The sequence below is a fragment of the Hypanus sabinus genome, chromosome 14 (genome assembly GCF_030144855.1).
Source record: "Hypanus sabinus isolate sHypSab1 chromosome 14, sHypSab1.hap1, whole genome shotgun sequence".
Lineage (NCBI taxonomy): Eukaryota > Metazoa > Chordata > Chondrichthyes > Myliobatiformes > Dasyatidae > Hypanus > Hypanus sabinus.
Window position 1 is genome coordinate 64,324,050 of NC_082719.1, and position 22,633 is coordinate 64,346,682.

At 39.0% G+C, this 22,633-nt stretch overlaps 1 protein-coding gene across 2 annotated transcripts in view; it reads right to left on the minus strand.

Moving 5' to 3' along the window:
* Positions 1-22,633, minus strand: part of ipo11 (importin 11) — a 414,929-nt gene that overhangs the window by 194,452 nt on the left and 197,844 nt on the right. For both annotated transcript variants that reach the window (XM_059989330.1, XM_059989331.1), the window contains exons 25-27: positions 22,251-22,331; positions 4,905-5,000; positions 775-888 (exon numbers count right to left, since the gene is read on the minus strand). In XM_059989330.1, coding sequence (XP_059845313.1) covers positions 775-888; positions 4,905-5,000; positions 22,251-22,331 — 291 coding nt within the window. The remainder of the gene's footprint in view (positions 1-774; positions 889-4,904; positions 5,001-22,250; positions 22,332-22,633) is intronic.

The following is a 22,633-nucleotide window of genomic DNA, read 5'->3' on the forward strand; positions in this document are numbered from 1 at the left end:
GAATACCTCAGTGGTTCAAGAATAAATTGCTATCTCCTAAATTAAAACATCATTTCAACAGCATTTGATTTTATATCATTTTTGATCCAATTGTGCCTCATGCTTTTATACAAAATGTACTGTATTGTGGGAATGATTGTTACATGACAAACTTGCCAGCACACTTTTCAGAAAAGCTACTTGAGTACCTTAAACTGTTTATTCAGTAGTTAAGAACATACATAATCAGGGATAATGATGGTGTTTAAAAAAACACAAAGTTGCAGCCACCTAATTGTGATTCCAAAGACAAAATATAAAATCTGTAACTTAATAGTGATAATGGAAAATTCATAGGCCTCAAACTACTTCAACATAAAATGAGAAAGAACCGTTTGTAATTCTATTTTGAAGTTCAAATGTAAACAGTGAAGTATGCCAGAATTTTTACTGTCAAGTATATCGTATTGTTTCTGGTATCAAAGTCAAATAATACAGTATTTCTGAAACTTTTTATATACAAAGCTTCAGCAAAAAATTCACAGGAGACTAAAAAAATGCATAAAAAGATCAAACCTATAAAAATACATTTATAAAGTACATCAATATATTCAGTAAAGGAATATTTGTTCCTTTTTAATCTATCTGAGATTTTATTACCTATTATGGCTAAAATAGATAGAGATACATTGCTCATCTTTGCTATACTACTTTTACGATCCTATGCAATTTCTAAACCTGTGGTTGTGACTTGCATCATACTGTTGGGTCCGAAATAGACTTGTCAGCACTTACCTCACGATTAAGCTCTAATGCAATCTGGTTGAGGAGGGAAGAGAAGAAGACTGTATTTTGCAATAGCACTCGCCCTGTGATGCCCAGGTATGTAGACATTATCACTGGATATCTCTGAAGTACATGAAAATACAAATTCTGTTCAATGTGGCTGGCTCCTTTATGTGCCAATTTATTGCATCAAAAATAAATGTTTTGAAGGCTTCCTTTGTTAATCCTTTAGTTCTCCTTTCTTATGTTGGAGAAATTTTAAAAAATAGCAACTAACCATCTGAATAGACCAGGGAAATAATTTTTATTTTCAGCATCATAACCCGTTTAATTACAAGATAACCCAAATGCCTTCATACAAAATGCTAGTTTACTTGCTCAAATACAGTGCAACCACTTTATAAATAATTTAATGATACAAAATATCAGGATTGGTCATTTAGTTTCTCAATAGCTAGGCTAATTAAAGGCAATAAATACCCTATTAGGCAATCTCACTCACAAATTTGACATTGGAAACTCAAAATAGAAACTGCTGGAAATCCTTAGCATCACTGGAGAAAGGAAAAGAGTTACTGCTGTAGGCACTTCATTAAGAGACTATCTACATTAAGGTAGTGCTAGCTTAGAGGATGACAGAAGCCCTGCTTCTTTTCCCTCTCTTCATTGTTTTCATTCATCTATTTCTATTTCTCTCCCAGACAGATCTGAAAAAATGGCAGATAGAATTTAATGAAGACGTGCAAGGTGTTGAATTTTGGGAGGATGAACCAGGTAGAACTTACATAGTGAACGGTAGGGTAATACGGAGTGAGGTAGAACAAAGGAACCTGAAAACACAGAGCCATAATTCCTTGAAAATCACAGGTAGATAGGGTGATAAAGAGAACTTCATAAATAGAAGTATTAAGTACAGGAGTTGGCATGCTATGTCAAGTTGTACAAGACATTGGTGGGACCTAATTTAGAGTATTGGATTCAGCTCTCATTGCCTACCTACAGGAAGTATATCTATAAGGTAGGATTGGTGCAGAGAAAATTTATCTTTCCTTTCAGTTAGTCCTGACAAAGGGTCTTGGCCCAAAACGTCAACAGTGCTTCTCCTTATAGGTGCTGCCTGGCCTGCTGTTTTCCACCAGCATTTTGTGTGTGTCAGTGTACTGCAACTAGGTGACTAAGGTCAGGGTGACCTTGGTTCTTGAAAGTGCTTGACGAATGTCAAGTCATCACTGTCCACAAGATCAGACATTTTGTACAGTGAGATTTAGTAAATACAGTGCATTCCTCCAAAGCCCTCAGCTGTGGTATGTGGTGAACAGGATAAATCGCATTTGATTTCTTGTGTTGGCAAGCACTGAAATATCAACAATAAATCTGAGGCTGGAATTGGGTTTGGAAACATTAGGAGTGAAAGAACATAGGTAATTGTAGACATTGCTGGGGTTTGCAACACTGGGGATGGAAGGGGTTGTCAGGGAAGGACTGACCAGCTGAAGCATACAAGTGTACAAGCCAAAGGTTACAAAGAGGTTGACATATCCATGAAGGGATTGACCACAGGATGGCATTGCTGCTTAAGACTATAACACCACAAGACCTAGAACCAGAAATTAGGCCATATGACCCATCGAGTCTGCTCTGCCATTCAATAATGGCAGATCCTTTTTACCCCTCCTCAGCCCCACTCCATAACCTTCAACTCCAAGTCTAATAAAGAACCTATCAAGCTCAGCCTTAAATACACCCAACAACCAACAAGTGAAATGAGCAATATGGTGAAAATGCTCTTTGACTGCATGTTGATGATGCCTCTTGACAGATTTAATCCATAATGTTAGTTGGGAAACAGAATTTGAACTACTTGGAATGGATTGGGGAAGACAGAAACAACGTCCTTCCCTGTGAGAGACAGTGGTGGTGGTGGTGGGGGGGGGGGGGGGAAGAGAACTTATTCGTAGTTACAACGGTTAGTTTTATCTGATTTATTGGAGAGGGTTACAATTACAGCATTCTTCTGGTTCTCTGGTATATTCTCCATTTCCCAGAATGAACAATGAAATTGCAGACTTGTGGCTAATGGTCTAAGTCACTGAGTTTTAGAACTACAGCAGGCTATCACCTGTTCCCAATGTTGTCTTTTATTTAGCTGGGATATGATCTTGCAGTTTACTTGTTCTGTAGTGGCAGAACGGCTATTGCAATTAGGCTACTATGTTAGTGTGTTAAAATTCAAGATGGTTTAATGACATTTCCTTTATACAAGTGTAAAGGAGAACGAAGTAATTGCTACTTCGATTTGGCACAGCACAAAATAAACACAGAGCACAATAACAATGATAACTATTATTATTATTATAAAAATAACAAATATAAATACTTAAGATAGCTTATATACATTGATTGTATGTTCATAAAGTGATGCCACGCAGAGGAGTGTCTATACAGAAAATAATAAAGAAGTGATGGTTGGAGGTGTGAAGGTGTTGATTAGCCTTACTGCTTGGGGAAAGTAACTGTTTTTGACTCTGGTGGTCCTGACATCCTACGTTGCCTTCTCCCGATGGGAGTGCGAAAACAGTCCAGGAGCCGGATGTCCATGTCAGGGTCAGAGTTATGGGTGAGGTCTTTGAAGTGTTCCTTTCAGCAGCTGCCTCTCTGTGCTTCATAAGTTCACAACTATTCTTGGCTCTCAGAATGGTTGGGCCTAACCAGTCTTGACTGTGTACATTGATGTTTATCAGTAAGTTGTTGGGCTTCCTATGTTACTTCCACCCAACATATGTTCTTAAGTTAGGTCATGGGTTTTCTGCTGGACATCTACTTACAGAATCTACTGCAATTGTTTCTTTACCCATGGCAAACTGTAGAGATTCAATCCGGTTAAATCTTGTATTTCTGATTAATTAGCTCATGGACTTTCTCATTAAAACCAAGGTAGAACATACAAGGTAAATGGTAGGACACTGAGGAGTGCAGGAGAACAGAGGAATCTAGGAATAGATACAAAATTCCCTAAAGATGGTGTCACAGGTACATAGGGTAGTAAAGAGAGCTTTTGGTACATTGGCCATTTAAGAAAAGCTTGGACAGGTACATGGATGAGAGGTGTATGGAGGGATATGGGCCAGGTGCAGGTCAGTGGGACAAGGCAGAAAAGTGGTTCGGCACAGCCAAGAAGGGCCAAAAGGCCTGTTTCTGAGCTGTAATGTTCTATGGTTCTATCCTGGTTCTTCTTGGTACAGAAGCCAAGTATATTCACCAGTGCCAATTAAGGTGGAGTCCACAGAAGACAGCATACTGTGAAAATCCTGTGGTTCATGTGGCAGGGAGTCTACAGGCTGCCTGATAAGAGCTCCCTATGGGGGATCCTGGGGAGATTAAACACTCATCTTCCTTGCCAGAATGTTTCTGTTGATTCTGTTGTGGGGTCAGTTTATTTTATTTGGAGATACAGCAGAGTAACAGGCCCTTCCAGGCCAACAAGCCAATACTGCCGAATTATATGCATGAGACCAATTAACTTACTATCCCATATGTCTTCGGGATACTGGACGAAACCTGAGCACCAAGAAACCCACACAATCATGGGGACAATGTGCAAACTCCTTACAGATAGTGGCAGAATTGAACCCAGGTCACTGGTGCTGTAGTGGCATTACACTAACTACTATTCTATTGTGTTGTTTGGTGGAGATAACAGAACAGATGAGACAGTGATCACTCCAGCAGCTTATGGTACATATTACAGCACCAGGTGGCACAAAAATTAGTACTGCTCTTTCACAGCTCCAGTGACAAAGATTTAATCCTGACCATTAGAAGCAGTTCAGATTGTACATAGCATTGCTTCTCTCCCAGGTGATCTTATTTCCTCCCACTTCACGAAAACATGCATGCAGCTTCAGTGGCTACTACAAGTTACCACAGACTGTGAAATGAAAATTGCCTGTGTATGCTCTCACTTGGAAAGAACTGCCAGCTGATTCTGTTCATTGTTATAATCTCCTTCTTGGGTTTCACTTTTAAACTTGAGATATATGTGCTAGACTTACAAATGATTTGCTTAACACTATGTTAATATGAAACTGCACAGCACCTAATGCATGTGTCATTCACGCATTAGATTTCTAAATTCCTACCTCTCCATCCAAGATTCCTTTAATGACCGTTGGAAGAAGTGGCTGAAACATCTGAGGCCCTAATATAGGGTTCACTTTTAGAACATTTTCTACAACCTGTAAAATAATAATATTTATTAACTGCATAAGAGGTCATGAAGAATTCTGAAACAGCTATAAAATTTGAGAAAATTGGTACAATTTTCAAAATACTTAAATAATGGAGAACCAAGGAAGACTTGATTTTCCGTAATCTTAAACATTTCTACAATGAATTAAGATGGCATGCAACACATATGGAAAACAAATATTATAATTATCAGAGTTCCTAAACGATCATCTGATAAGTTTTCATCTTAGAGTAAAAAGACAACTGAAAATAGGTTAGGTAAATTACTCACATCTTGATTACATCTATGTAGTAGCACATATGTAATATAAACTAAACAAAAAAACTGATTTTTGTGTTACTTCGTGTATAACTGCTTGGAATTAATTTTAAATCCATTTGCTTCAGTTTCATAAAACTCAGAGCACGGGCTCATTTCTTCTACCTGAAATTTACAGTTTCAATTAAGAGCTTAATGCTCAAATCCAGCATACCAAGCAGTTATAGTCACTTTCTTTAAAATCTTGATGACTATATTTGCACAAGGAAATTTTAAATTAGATTTGTCCTTCAAATCTGATTGTTTTTTTTCAAAATTACAAATGCACCTGACAATTTGTTCATCAGCCCTAGATTGCTGCTTCTCCATGTCTTAATATCATGGGATACCAAACAAACCACTATTTACCATGGTTACACTAAATTCAAATGGTTACGTTTTATTTACTCTGAGAAACAATGACTTGCCACAGCAAACACAAGCTGTTTTCCCTAAGTTGGTATTCTTTGCATCCGATAATTTCACAGGGCGTACTGCAACAGTCTGAGTTCAGGCGACTGAGTTACTAAATCAAGATCAATAACTCAATCACTGGCTTCAAGTTCAACTCATCATGCTGAAAAGCACAGTCAACATGTATTATGCTGTTCTGAGCTGAGTTAGAAAGAGAGAATTCTTCCATCAGAAATTGATGGAATGCACAAACTGCTGGAGGAATTCAGCAAGTCAGGCAGTATTTATGGAAAGGAGTAAATAGGAAATGTTTCAGGCCGAGATCCATCATCAGGACTGGAAAGAAAGAGGGAAGAATACTGTGGTCAGGGAAAGGGAGGAAGTACAAGTTAGAAGGTGATAAGTAAATATAGATATGGGGGAAGGTAAGTGGGTGGTGGTGAAATGAGTAACTTGAAGGTGATAGGTGGAGAAGGTAAAGGGCTAAAGAAGGAATTTGATCGAAGAGGAAAGTGGGCCATGAGAGAAAGAAAAGTATCTAGAAATCCTTTGTCAGAACTCATGAAGTACAGAAAGATGGCATTCCTGAATTGTCCACTTGAATTTCTTATGAGAAGGCACTGTATCTGGGCTATGCAGAATGCAAAGCTGACTACCTTGTTCAAAAACACTTTTGAGATCTTGATCTTGAAACAACTTTTGTTTCAGCTTACCAAAGGCTCTGTCAGCATACTGAACACAAGAGTAAATTTCATCATGAATGCCTGCCTTCACTGATGGTGTTGAGCTTCTTGACAGTTGTTGAAGTTGCATTCCTTCCATCAAGTGGCGGGCATTCATTCATGTTTCTGATTTGTGCATAAGAGATGGGAAAAAGGCATGGGGCAGTAGGAACCAAATCACCTGCCCTGACCTGATCTTGTAGTCACAGTATTCGTGGCAGGAAACTTGGCAATGGCAATGTCATTGTATGTCAAGGGTAACTGCTCACATTAGTCTTGCCATCTTCAGAAGTTTTCTGATGACTCTGCCATAGTTGGATGCATCAGCAAGGGACATGAGGCTGAGTACAGGGCTACGGTGGGAAACTTTGTCACATGGTGCGAGCAGAATCATCTGCAACTTAATGTGAAAAAGACTAAGGAGCTGGTGGTGGACCTGAGGAGGGCTAAGGCACCGGTGACCCCTGTTTCCATCCAAGGGGTCAGTGTGGACATAGTGGAGGATTACAAATACCTGGGGATACAAATGGACAATAAACTGGACTGGTCAAAGAACACTGAGGCTGTCTACAAGAAGGGTCAGCGCTGTCTCTATTTCCTGAGGAGACTGAGGTCCTTTATCATCTGCCGGATGATGCTGAGGATGTTCTAGGAGTCTGTGGTGGCCAGTGCTATCACGTTTGCTGTTGTGTGCTGGGGCAGCAGGCTGAGGGTAGCAGACACCAACAGAATCAACAAACTCATTCGTAAGGCCAGTGACGTTGTGGGAGTGGAACTGGACTCTCTGACAGTGGTGTCTGAAAATAGGATGCTGTTCAAGTTGCATGCCATCTTGGACAATGACTCCCATCCACTCCATAATGTACTGGTTAGGCACAGGAGTACATTCAGTCAGAGACTCATTCCACTGAGATGTAACACTGAGCGACATAGGAAGTCATTCCTACCTATGGCCATCAAACTTTACAACTCCTCCCTCGGAGTGTCAGACACCCTGAGCCAACAGGCTGGTCCAGGACTTATTTCCACTTGGCATGATTAACTTAGTATTATTTAATTATTTATGGTTTTATATTGCTATATTTCTTCACTATTCTTGGTTGGTGCGGCTGTAACAAAACCTAATTTCCCTCGGGATCAATAAAGTATGTCTGTCTGTCTGTTTCTTTTATTGAAAATAGTTACACAAAGATATTTTTGTAGTGTGAAGTTACTTCCCCATAGCATTTGTTGATTAGCAAACATAGGTAAACTTCAGTATATTCTTGGATTTTTTTTCTCTGACTGTTTCAAGAACTCTGCTTGTCCTACCAGGGAATCTGAAGAGGAACTATCTTTTCAGTGTCTTGAGTTGCCTGCTCTGATTTCTGAACATTTCTAAGTGACGAAGTATGACTGTGCTAATCACAGAGTGTCGGAGTTTCTCTTGAATTGTCCTGCACAGTCAAAGTAATCGTCAGGGTCCTCCTCAACTCTTATCCCAAAGGCCAAAGAGAGAATTTGATGTGCGAATTCTCTCCACTCAGATACACACTGCAATACCTCCAGAAATACTGCAGGGAAAAGCACCAGCTCCTATACAAGTTTCTTCTTAAACTAACCAAATGCTTTGATTCTGTTAATCAAAAGGTTTGTGAAGTAGTCTCCTCAAATTAAGCCACACAGAGAAACTTGTCTACATCATACACTTGCTTCATGAGGGCATGCAAGATGTAAGTTAGCCTGTGTCTTCTACAGTACTAACCTCAATGAGACAATGAAACATGCCTATACCATTGCTCCAACACTGTGCCCCCTACCACATGACATGCTTCCAACAATAGAGCTTCACAGTGAGACACTAGAAGATTTGGATAAGACTCTACATCTGAACATCCACCCCTGGGTGAAAGCAGACATTAATGAGGAAATTCACCTCTGCCTTCAATGCACCACTACTGCCATTAGTTAACTGAGGAAAAGGGTGCTTGAAGATTTGAAGATTGAGACCGCAAACCTAGCTTGAAACTCCTGATCGTCAAGGCAGCAGTGATCCCTGCCCTTCCATTTACCTCTGATTCCTGGACTATCTATGACAAGTTAAACAAAACGATGCATAATCATAAAATTCTATCTATAAGGTGGCTTCCTCTTCCACGATCTCATGATGTTTACTAATGCTACAAATTAAGCTGTAACATTACTGGTACAACCTAATCAAAAAGGCCAGGATGAATTAATTGGTTATAAAAAGCATGAGAGCATTAGTTCAATTCAATTTAGAACACAGAACATTACAGCAACATACAGTCCTCGATGTTTTGCCAATCTTTTAACTTACTTCGAGATCAATCCCTCCCTCCCACATAGCCCGCCATTTTTCTATTATCCATGTGTCCCTTAAATGCCCCTAATGTATCTACTTCTAACACCAAATTTAGCAGTGAGTTCCACACACTCACAAATAAAATATTTTAAAAAACTTATCTCTGACATCTCCCCATATCATCCTCTGATCACCTTAAAATTATGCCCCCTCATATTAGCATCTCTGGTCAATTCCAAAATCTGTCATGAACAGCCGAGAAACTGTGGTAACCAAAGCTCCAGCTTTGATTTTCCATTATTCATGAAAGCTACGTAAGAGCTGCTATTTTCCATATTTTGTTGCTAAGATATAAAAGCTTTGCAGTGAATTGCATAGAATGTCCATTTCAAATTTTAGGCAACAAATGTCATCATATACAACAGAAATGAAAATTTATTGTAGTAAAGAAACCATGGGATAAACCTTTGCTTCTTAAAATCAATTTGTTTCTAAAAGCAGTCACTTAGCTATCTGGAATAACTACAGTGAAGAAGCATATTTTTAAAAACAATTTTTCAGAGGTACAGTTGTGGAAGCAGGTTCACGGCTTCAGTGAGACAGAAAACTCTAGCTACAAATAAGCATATCAATCATTTACAAACAGTAAATGATACGGCCAAACATTTAAGCCCCCCCACCACCACCACGTTACACCAACTGCAAAACTAGATATTTAACAGATAATTGGCTAAGAATGCATGTCTGGAGCATACTTCCACAATGGTTCTGTGTAGTGTACCTTGGGGACAAAAAAAAGAGAGAGAACCCAAGCCTCCCACATAAACTATTCTTATATCCCCAGGGTGTCCACAACTGGAAACTGGTGCCATGGTGCACAAACCAACAAATGGAAAAGAGCAGCTGCTACTTTTACGAGCCAATCAATGACCAACAAAACGGAAGCGGCTTTCGACCAGCAAATAAGCCAACCTCCCACGTGACAATTCCAGTTAATTAGGTCATCAGTTAATCAGGGCAGCCATTACTTGGACAACTCTTAAAGCACAAAAACTAAATCATGAAAATTGCCAGACATTCCCTTCATTTATTTGGTACACTGTGCCGCTTAACTGGACAGTTGTCAAACAGTTTTTGACTAGCATCAGTCACATGCACTTGCATGGCCATTAGACACTACACCTTGATATGAGCAATCAGTTTTTAAATTAGTAGCAGCTGTGTGTGTTTGGGTTCAAAACGCAGTGATTTTTGTCATAAATAGAAATAAGCACTGAGAAAATTTGGAACCGTTTTGCTCACCATGGTTTCAAGCATTCAGGCTTGAAGATGCAAGACGTGGCCAGGAGTGAAAATAATTTCACTTCTTCAGCAAGTTAGGAATTACAAAGAATTTGAAGGTATTGATAATCATATTGAATGTTACAATGAAGATTTAGAAGATACAACATTCGATTGTATTGTCTGAAGCCAGTCGATTATCCAGGTGTGTGCACTGATTTTGTATATTTAGTCAATCAAAAGAACACAGCAGATGAATTCCTCCATCAATAAGTATGAGACCAATAGTATGAATGGCAGCAATGCTTCACTACCAGATGAACTCAACGCCTTTTATACACGCTTCAAAAGGTAGAACACAACTACCGCTGTGAAGATCCCTGCTACACCTGATGACCCTGTGATCTCTGTCTCAGATGCCGATGTTAGGCTGTCTTTAGAGAGAGTGAACCCTCGCAAGGCAGAAGGTCCCGATGGAGTACCTGGTAAAGCTCTGAAAATCTGTGCCAACCCACTAGCAGGAGTATTCAAGGACATTTTCAACCTCTCACTGCTTTGGACAGAAGTTCCCACTTGCTTCAAAAAGGCAACAATTATACCAGCGCCAAATAAGAATAATGTCGGCTGCCTTAATGACTATCGCCGGGTAGCACTCACATCGTCAGGCTGCTATTCATCGACTAAAGCTCAGCATTTAATTCCATCATTCCCACAATCCTGATTGAGAAGTTTCAGAACCTAGGCTTCTGTACCTCCCTCTGCAATTGGATCAAAAACTTCCTAACTGGAAGACCACAATCTTTGTGGAATGGTGATAACATCCTCCTCGCTGACGATCAACCCAGGCGCACCTCAGGGGTGTGTGCTTAGCCCACTGCTCTACTCTCTGTCTATACATGACTGTGTGGCAAAGTGTAGCTCAAATACTATCTAAAAATTTGCTGATGATATGATTGTTGGTAGAATCTCAGGTGGTGATGAGAGGGTGTACAGGAGTGAGATAATGTGCCGCAGTGGAGTGGTGCCACAGCAACAACCTGGCACTCACGTCAGTAAGACGAAAGAGCTGATTGTGGACTTCAGGAAGGGTAAGACGAAGGAACACATACCAATGCTCATAGAGGAATCAGAAATGGAGAGAGTAAGCAGCTTCAACTTTCTGGGTGTCAAGATCTCTGAGGATCTAACCTGGTCCCAACTCATCGATGTAGTCATAAAGAAGGCAAGACAGCAGCTATACTTTATTAGGAGTTTGAAAAGATTGGGCATGTCAGCAAATACACTCAAAAACTTCTGGAGATGTACCATGGAGAGCATTCTGACAGGCTGCATCACTGTCTGGTATGGAGATTACTCTGCAGAACTGAAAGAAGCTGCAGAAGGTTGAAAATCTAGTCAACTCCATCGTGGGCACTAGCCTACAAAGTACCCAGGACATCTTTAGGGAGCGGTGTCTCAGAAAGGCAGCGTCCATTATTAAGGACCTCCAGCTTCTCACTGTTATCATCAGGTAGGAAAAGGAACAGCTTCTTCCCCTCTGCCATCTGATTCCTATATGGACATTGACGCTTTGGATGCTACCTCACTTTTTTAATATACAGCATTTCTGTTTTTGCACATTTTAAAAGATCTATTCAATCTACATAATCCATGTACTGGTTTATTTATTATTATGATTTACTTTATTTATTTATTTTCCTTTCTCTGCTAGATTATGTATTGCATTGAACAGCTGCTGCTAAATTGACAAATTTCACGTTGCATGCTGGTGATAATAAACCTGATTCTGATCATTTGGACTTCAGTTAAATGGTAATCTATCTTTTTTTAAAAAAGACCTTTTATCTATTTCCATGAAAATTCAGCTAAGTGGGGTAGCCATTTAATTAAGCCAAAATGTACTGGTTCTGATGTCACCCAATTAACCAGAGTCCACTGCATTAATGTTTTTATATACAGAGCCTTCCCAGTTTACAAATACCTTACAGGAATAGAAACTTGTTGTTACCTTGGATCAACCACATCTTAAATTTTAGATTTAATTTTGAACTCAGTTCAGTATTAGAATAATGTGTTTTAATCGGCAATGTTTAAATTCACCGACGTGCAACTTAAAATTGTAGACATCTAGAAGTGCTAATGGTTACATGTTGCAAATATAACATAGACTTGCCTAGCAAATCAGTTACAAAGCTTCTTTTTTTTAAGCATTGTGTAATTAAAAATCCTTTTCTTGCTAGATTACTATTGTGACCAATTCCATTCCAGAAAATTCAAATATGCACTTGGTGAGGCAATTTCCTCATTTGAAGTCCATGCACAGAAATAATTTCTAATCCAATGGCATGACTGGAGCATTGCAAAGGAATATTGATTATATTGTCCTGAGGAACCTGTGATGAAGATTAATTGCTAATCATCATCTCTGGCTAGAGCATAATTCCTAAACATTACTCAGTAATAACCCCACCATACCCCCCATTCCATTTTCACCCTCACAATGCTCTCTTTAAAAGAGAGACTTCCACCTCCAATCCCAACTCCATACAAATAACCACATTCAGCACCAACAGCCAATAAAAATGTCAGTCCTGAATTTTTATCCCTTTTCCACAGGATTATCTGGTCCCCACCCTCACCCCAGTTTCCAACAATGATAAATCAGATGTCCAACTCATCAATACCTGTCTGATATCTTCCTCCCCTCCAACCTCTTCCTTCCTATAACACCGATCAAATTCCACAATCCCAACATTGCCTGTCCAATTTTCCTCACAACACAAATCCCAGCTTTGAAGATAATATATTTAAGGTTCTTGGTCCTCCCAGCAAGCTAGGTTATAGCAGATGGCCAATAATTTAATAGCTGTGAATGCCCTTATTCCATGCCCTTCTTCTACATAACAGCACTGAATGAGAATAGTTTGATTAGTTCCAACCACATTGTGTGGAATATGCCAAAATACTGCACCAGTCAATCACCTGATCTTGGTCAAAAATATAAATCGTAAGAGCTGATATGCAAATTGTACAGCTATAGCAGGGTAGTTATTTTAACCTGCCTGCCAGGGGAAGGACTCAGAGAACTTCATTCTTCTTCACCAATGTATGAAAATGTTAACAACGTAGAAGACTGTGACCCCAAAATGGAAGGCAGCTTGAAAGGACTGATGGGAGCAATGTCTGAGACTGAAAACACTAAGATATTTCAAGATATATTAAGGACAAGAAGAATGAAACTGCTTTTATCCACCAATAAATTACTGCTTCAACAAAAATGCAAAACCAAACAAGGCACTTTTATTGAGAAAATGATTAGCTATATAACATGAAGACAATGTCAGTTTTATTAGGGCAATCCGAAGTAGAAAATAGGTTTTACTTCTTAATGTCTTTCACTGAAAATTTTGGTAGTAGAAATAAAACTAGTTTTCTAATCAAGAACTAAGTAAACCAAGCTTCTTGAAGGGAGATCATACAAGCTAGAACATTAGCTGACAGGAAATAAGTAAATGCTGGCTATGGTTGGCGGTAACCATCTGTTCATATTTGAAACAGATAAAAATTAAATTCTGCTTTGGCATTGTAAGCTAATGGTTTCAAATCCAATACCGTCATTGGAATACTACAATAGAGATACAGGACCTTCAGCCGACTGAATGCATCGCAACCTGATCTCATCCCTATGCCCATTTACCTGCACTCAGACCAATTCCCTGTAAACCTATCCTATCCAAACTTCTCTTAAATATCACAACTGAACCCTCATCCACTAGCTCCAATGTCAGCTCATTCCATACTCTCACCACCCTCTAGATCATCTCTCAGGTTCCCCTTAATTATTTCACTCTTCTCTCTTAATCTAATACTTCTAGCTTTCACCCCACCTAATGTGGGGAAAAGGCCCAAATGCATTCACCCTATTTATATAGCTCATAATTTTAAATGCCTCTACAAAATCTCCCCTCAATCTTCTGCATGCTCCTGGGAATAAAATCCCAACACATTCAATTTTTCCCTAATTCAGGTCAAGTTCTGACAGCATCCTTATAAATATTCACTGCACTCTTTCAAGCTTATTGATAACTTTCCTGTAGGTAGGTGACCAGAACAATACACTAAACTCAGCCTAAGCAATGTCTTAAACAAATTCAACAATAACACCCAAACTCCTAAATTCAATGCCAATGTGCTAAAAGCTCTCTTTACAATGCAATCCACCTGTAATGCCATTTTCAATGAATTATCGATTTGTACTCCCAGATCCTTTGTTCAGTGACACAAGTCAGAGCCCTTCCATTCACTTCTCCTCCCAAAGTGCAACATCTCACACTAATCTGTATTAAACCCCATCTATCATTATTCAGTCCATTTTCCCAGCTGGTCAAGATCACGCTGCAAGCTGTGATAGCCTTTCTTCCTGCCCACTACGGCCCCAATCTCGGAGTCATCCACAAATTCACTGATCTAATTTACCACATTATCACCTTATTATTAATGTAGATGATAAACAACAAACCTAAGCAGTGAACCCAGTAACACAACACTAGTCACAGACCTCCAATCAGAGAGACTCTTGGCCCGAAACGTCGACAGCGCTTCTCCCTATAGATGCTGCCTGGCCTGCTGTGTTCCACCAGCATTTTGTGTGTGTTATTGTTTGAATTTTCAGCATCTGCAGATTTCCTCGTATCTACTACCAACAATCTAGTTTCTCAACTAGGCCAATGTCGGATACTTAATCTTGAATTTCAAGCGTCTAAACCTTCTGGACCAGCCCGCCAAACAGGACATAAAGCCACATTGACTATCCCTATCTCTGCAGACCTCCTCTATCCATATACTTATATAATCTGTCCCTTAAAATACCTTCCAATAACTTACCCACGACTGAAGTCAGGCCTGCAATTGTCATTTTATTCTGTTTTTCTTAAACAATGGAATACCATTAGCTATCCTCCCATCCTTCAACGCCCCTGTAATTTCTGTACTAGCCCCCCACTATGTCCAAGGTGACACAATGTCAGGTCCTAGGGTTATCCACCCTAATTTGCATTAAGACAGCAAGCACCTCCTCTTCTGCAATTCCGATAGATTTCATGGCCTCACTATTCTTTTGCTTCAGTTTTATAGTCTGTGTCGACCTCGCAAGTAAATACAGAATCAAAACATTCATTTGTATGCATCACTGAATCATGACTGAAAGAAGATAATAGCTGGGAGCTCGATGTCAAAAGGTATACACTGTATTAAAAGTACAAGCAGGAAGGCAGAGGAAGAGGCATTGCTCAATTAGTAAAAAAAATAATTAAATCAGTGGAAAGAGGTCACATAGGTATGAAGATATTGAATCATTGTGGATAGAGCTAAGGAAGAGTAAAAAGACCCTGATGGGAGTTGTATACAGACCCCCAAAAAGTAATAAGGATACAGCCTACAATTTACAATGTGAGATAGAAAATGCATGCAGGTACTGTTGATAGGGGAGATCAGGCTGGTGCTGGATTCCAGGAGAGGGAAAGATCTGGTGTGCCTACAAGACCACGAGGGGATCAGCTATTCTGGATTGGGTGTTCTGTAATGAACAGAATTGATTAGAAACCTTAAGGTAAAAGAACCCTTAGGGGCAAGTGATCATAATATGATCAAATTAACCCTGAAATTTGAGAAGAAGCTCAGTATCAGAATTACAGTGCAGTAAAGGGAATTACAGAGACACGAGAGGGGATTTGGCCAGAAATGATTAGACAAGAACACTGGAAGGGATGATGGCAGAGCAACAATGTCTGGGATTTCTGGAAGCAATTTGGAAAGCACAGTATATATACATCCCAAAGAGGAAGAAATATTCTAAAGGAAAGATGACACAAATACGGCTAACAAGAGAAGTCAAAGCCAACATAAAAACCAAAGAGAGGGCATATACTCAAGCAAAAATTAGTGGGAAGTTAGAAGATTGGGAAGAGTTTAAAAACCAACAGAAGGCAACTAAAAAAGTAATTAAGGTAAAGATATGAAAGTAAGTTAGCCAAAAATATTAAAGAGGAAACCAAAAGTTCCCTCAGATAGCTAAAATGTAAAAGAGAGGCGAGAGGGGATAATAGACTGCTGGAAAACAATGGTAGAGAGGTAGTAATGGGGGACAACAAAATGGCGGTTGAACGGAATAAGTATTTTGCATAAATCTTCACTGTTGAAGACACTAGCAGCATGGTGGAAGTTCCAGGTGTCAGGGGTCATGAAATGTGTGAAGTTACTACAACTAGAGAGAAAGTTCTTGGGAAACTGAAAGGTCTGAAGGTTAACTGGTCACCTGGACCAGATAGTGTACACCCCAGGGTTCTGAATGAGGTGGCTGAAGAGATTGTGGGGGCATTAGTAATGATCTTCCAAGAATCACTAGATTCTGTAATATTTCTGGAAGATCAGTAAATTGAAAATGTCATTCCACTCTACAAGAATGGAGAGAGGCAAAAGAAAGGAAACTATAGGCCATTCAGTGGCTGGGAAGATGTTGGGGTCAAATATTAAGGTTAGGTCTCAGGGTACTTGGAGGCACATAATAAAATAGGCCATAGTCAGCATGGTTCTCTCAAGGAAAAATCTTGCCTAACAAATCTGTTGGAATTCTTTAAAGAAGTAACAAGCAGAATAAACAAAGGAGAATCGGAAGATGTTGTGTACTTGGATTTTCAGAAGGCCTTTGACTAAATGCCACACATGAGGCTGCTTAACAAGCTAAGACACCATGGTATTACAGGAAAGATACTAGCATGGATAAAGCTATGGCTGATTGGCAGGAGGCAAAGAGTGGGAATAATGGGAGCCTTCTCTGGTTGGCTGCCAGTGACTACTGGTGTTCCACAGGTGTCAGTGTTGGGACCAATTCTTTTTACGTTATATGTCAATGATTTGGATGATGGAATTGATGACTTTGTTGCAAAGTTTGCAGACGATATGAAGATAGGTGGAGAGGCATAGTTTTGAGGAAGGACTTAGGTTGGGAGAATGGGCAAATAAGTGGCAGATGGAATACAGTGTTGCCTATTTTCTAAATGGAGAAAAAATACAAAAAACTGAGGTGCAAATGGACTTGGGAGCCCTTGTGCAGTATTTGCTAGACGTTATTTGCAGGTCAAGTCTGGTGAGGAAGGCAATTGCAATGTCAGCATTCATTTTAAGAGGGCTAGAATATAAAAGCAAGCATATAATGTTGAAACTTTATAAACTACTGATGAGGTGTATTGAGAGCAGTTTTGGGCCCCTTACCTTAAAAAGGATGTGCTGAAATGGGAGAGGATTGAAAGGAGGTTCGCAAAAATAAATCTAGGATTAAATGGTTTGTCATATGAAGAGCCTCTGATGGCTCTGGACCTATATTCACTAGAATTCAAAAGAATGAGGGGTAACTTCATTGAAACCTATCAAGTAGTGAAAAGCCTTGATGAAGTGGACGTGAAGAGTATGCTTCCTATGGTGAGAGAGTTTAAGACCAGAGGGGCTTTCTTTTAGAACAGAGATGAGGTGGAATTTCTTTAGCCAGAGAGTGTTGTGGTGAATCTGTGGAATTCTTTGCCACGGGCAGCTGTAGAGGCCAAGTCTTTATGTATATTTAAGGCAGAGGTATGAACAGAGCATGAAGGGATACGGGGAAAAAGCAGAAGAATGAAGCCGAGTAAAAACTTGATCAGCCATGATGGAACGGCGGAGCAGACTGAATGGGCCAAAATGACCTAAATCTCCTATGTCATATCAAATCATTTAAGCCCTTAAATTTTATACCAGCACACCTTCCTCTGTGCATCCCAAATGTTTTACTCAAATAGTGTGGAAATGCTTATTTAGATTACCCATTTTGTGGTGGGGAAAGGAGATGCCTCATTTCCAGCAGTTCATCAGAAAAAAATTTTAAAATCCAATAATTTTGATGCAGAATTTGAAAAAAAATAACCTGTAAGTGCTTGTCACCTTGCAGACACTAGTGTATGAATGCTATGAGTAAACTTGTGAGTGAGGAACTGAACAGGCTGAGGAGTTTCAACCAGCAAAGAACTTCTCCCGATTGGTTCAGAAAGCCGCTACAGTTTTTGATATAACTAGAAAGAAGCTGATCACAAACTTGCAATCAACAAGTAACTTTAAGGTGTTTGCCACTTGTTGACAGACAATATGGAATACTATACATGCACTTGTATTAATACTAAAAATTTCACTTGTATCAATACTAAAGATGACACTCTGCACGATATATACACATTTGTACATGTTTATACAGGACACTTTCCCAAAAAAAAAAGTTAGGAAGTACATCAAACAGGCTGATTACCAGTTACTATGGTAACTGTGTGTGATAAGAAACATGGCCTTCCAACAGTTCCATCAACATAGAAAACCTACAGCACTATACAGGCCCTTCAGCCCACACAGCTGTGCCAAACATGCCCTTACCTTAGAAATTACCTAGGGTTACCTAGCCCTCCAGTTTTCTAAGCTCCACGTACCTGTCCAGAAGTCTCTTAAAAGACCCTATCATATCCGCCTCTACCATCGTCACCAGCGGCCCATTCCATGCACTCAGCACTGAGTAAAAAACTTACCCCTGATATCTCTCCTGTACCTACTTCCAAGCACCTTAAAACTGTGCCCTCTCGTGCTAGCCATTTCAGCCCTGGGAAAAACCCTCTGGCTATCCACACGATCAATGTCACTCATCATCAGGAATAGCTTCTTCCCCTGCTACCCGATTCCTAAATGAACTTTGAAGCTTGGACACTACCTCACTTTTGTAATATACAGTATTTCTGTTTTTGCACATATTTTAATATCTATTTAATAAACAAAATTGATTTACTTGTTTCTTTATTATGCTTTATTTTATTTATTATTTTTCTCTCTCTCTCTCTCTGCTAGATTATATTTTGCATTGAACTACTGCTGCTAAATTAACAAATTTCACATCACATGCCGGTGATAATAAACCTGTTTCTGATTCATCTTATACACCTCTATCAGGTCACCTCTCATCCTCCGTTGCTCCAAAGAAAAAAAGGCTGAGTTCACTCAACCTACTTTCATAAGGCATGCTCCCCAACCCAGACAACATCCTTGTAAATATCCTCTGCACCCTTTCTATATGGTTTCCACATCCTTTCTGTAATGAGGCGACCAGAACTGAGCATAGTCCTCCAAGTGGGGTCTGACCAAGGTCAAATATAGCTGCAACATTACCTCTCGGCTCTTAAACTCAATCCCATGATTAATGAAGGCCAATACACCATATGCCTGCTTTATTTGGAGCATCTAAGTGGCAAGACCTTTAGTTTTTAAAGAATCTAGGGAAAGTAACTATCTAGAAAGTATCATAGACTAAAGGAAATGAAAAAGATAATGACATCCATAATTAATAATATTAACTGTGTGCTTTAAAAGTAGTTTGCTATCAGAAAATATTGAGCTGAGCGGGAAATCCTGCATTTATAATCCTGATAAAAATGTAGAGAGGAAATCAAGTAGGTTGGTGATTTTATAGTTCACAAGGACTAAGTGAGGTCATCCGCAATAACTATGATTCAAGTAATTCTGATATTAGTAATTACCTGAACAGCTACAAAATTTGAGGCTAAAATAGAACAAATGATTGCTTGTCTGCCAATGTGTTGCCTAATTAGTATGCAGTGTGACAGGAGTCCTAATTACAGTCGGCCCTCCTTATCCATGGATTCAACCAACCACGGAGCAGGAAAACCTGGAAGTTCTCTCTCCAGTACTCGTTATTTGAGCATATAGAGACTATTTTTTCTTGTCATTATTCCCTAAACAATACAGTATAACAACTATTTGCATAGAATTTACATTGTTTTAGGTACTATAAGTAATCTAGAGATGATTTAAAAGTACAGGCAGTCCCCGGGTTATGAAGGAATTCCGTTCCCGTGTCTGTCTTTAAGTTGGATTTGAAGTTGGAACAGGTACATCCAACATTATTTAGCGTCAGTTAGTCAAATGTTTTTCTTAGTATATAGTATATATTTTACCTTTTTCTGCATATTAAAAACTTAAAAAACATACGTATTTCAATAACTGAATCACTGCGTTGCTTAGTAATACTTGTAGCTTTCATCGGGGCAGGGCCTTTCAAATGCTCCATTAAAATTGTTCCAATCGTTGACCGACTGTAGCCTAACGCTTTTCCAATAACTGTTAGCGTTTCACCTCATTCTGATCGCTTTATTACTTCCACCTTATTTTCAATCGTGATTGTGATTATTTTCGTAAACAGAAACATTGCCGATTCAGAGCTGCGCCAGGACCTATTGCCCACCACACTGAGGCAGGTTAACTAAACTCCAGAACCGCTGGGTCCTAAAGACTACCGTATTCAGACAGGTTAAATAAGGGACTTGAGCATCCGCGATTTTTGGTATCCGTAGGGGGTCCCGGAACCAATCTCCTGCGGATAAGGAGGGCTGACTGTACCCTGCAGTTACACAAATAGAAACAAGGATTTATGGAATGAAGAAAAAAGAATTATGGACAATGAAAGGGCAATTTGCAGTACATTAAGGGAGCTCCATTTTAGCTAAGACATAGTGAGGCCAAGAATGTAATGGACACACTGGAAAGATACAGAGCAACAGTAATGCAACTAAAAATCCAAAAGCTGCAAAGGCTGGAAATGAATAAAATCAGAAAACTCAAAATGCTCAAACAATCAACCAGCATCTGTGGAAAGAGAAACAGATTTATTATTGCATGTTGAACATAGTTCGTCAAGAGCTGAGAACATGAAAAAAGAAGTTTTAAGTTGAATAAAGTATATGAGTCAACTGGAAATCCATTGAAAGGACAGATAACTGGCCAGGAATCACCTTAAAAATATCTCCCTCGAAAGGTTAGGTGAAAATTGCTTTTGCTGAAGCATTTACTAAAATAAAGGCATTCAAGATTGAAGTGAAATGTTGATAAAAGTTTGAAAAATCTATAGTAGGATCTACTACATTTGGCAATATTAATTAGAAGGAAATATGATCCATTTATGGAATTAATTTCTAGGGTAGAAGTGGGGGACAGAATGGTCAGGGGTTTTACAGCAAAATCACATAGATGCCCACACACCACAAAGCTGTTAAGTAAATCTGGCTTATGCCTTGTATGAAAACTTACAACATCTCTCTCTTCAGAAATCTGAACTATTGTACAAGGTCAAAATATGAAATATATACAGAAAATCATTCAAAGAGTGCAGGCTGGGTAACATTTCAGCTTTCCTGCATCAGAACGTTCTCTTTCTGTTTAACTTCCTTCACTTGTTAAAGTGTTTCCAGCATTTTCTTTTTATTTTGCATTTCCTTCCTTGTTGGTTCTAGAACAGGTTATTGCAGGAAACTACACAAAATACACTGTCACAGCCTTTTAAATTGGACAGGACACATCTTTTATCCCATTAACTAGATAAATGCAAGACATTTAGAAAATTATCGTCAGGCAATCAAGCAAAGTAAACATACTAATGTTTCATGAAAGTAAGCTAACGTTTGACAAATTTGCTGCAGTTCTTTAAGGATTTAACAAACAACAAGGATGAAGAAAACTCAATACATATTGCGCATTTGGAATACCAGAAAGCATTCAGTAAGCTGCCATATTAAGAACTCAATACACAAGACCAGAGGGCTGGATTAATATATTGCCATAGAGAAGGAAACAGCAAACTAACTTAAAACAAAACAGCAATAATTGACCATTTCCAAACTGGCAATCAGAACTAATGGGGTGGCAGAAGCAGGGGTCTAAAGTATTTACAATCTGATTCAACAATTTGGATGAAGAGACCAGGTGGACCGCTGCCAAATTTAATGATGATGAAAAGAAGTCCAGGATCCAACTGTACAAAGCAGGGTGAAGGCCAAGATCTCTGAGCTTCCTGTTGAGTCTGTATGGAATTATGGTGTTGAATGCTGAACTGTAGTCCAAGAACAGCATTCTCACATACATCCTTTACTCCAGATGTGCAAGGGTGGTTAGTAGAGCAGTGGCTATTGTGTCATCCGTCGATCAGTTGTGTCGGTAGGTGAATTGTAGGGGGTCCAGTTTGGGTGATAGCATGCTGCAGATGTAGTCCTTGACCAGCCTCTTAAAGCATTTGCTTGTGATAGTAATCGTAAGAGAACAATGAAAGCTTCTTCAACATTACCAATTTATAAATTAAAATCACTACCTTAAGTACTTGAACTTGTCCTTCAGTGGTGATATCCTGCATCAGTTCACAGAAGGATTGGCACAGAGCAGCTGCAAAATTCTGCAAGAAATAATTTTCACATTTGTATCAACTAATTTCATATAAATTTTCATAAATATCAATATTCAATTGAAAATACTGTAGCTAATAGCAAGAGTGGCTTATTATAATGAAATAGTACAAAACTTATATTTCATAAGGCATATTTTTAGAAATAAATTCCAAATGAACACAAAATTCTTTCTCTTCATAAAATTATGAACCAAACATTTTTATTTACAAATTGTTAGTAAGAACAAAAGACTGTGAAAACAACTCATGAGTTTAAACTCAGCATTAACTGCTGAAATAATTGTGCCCTT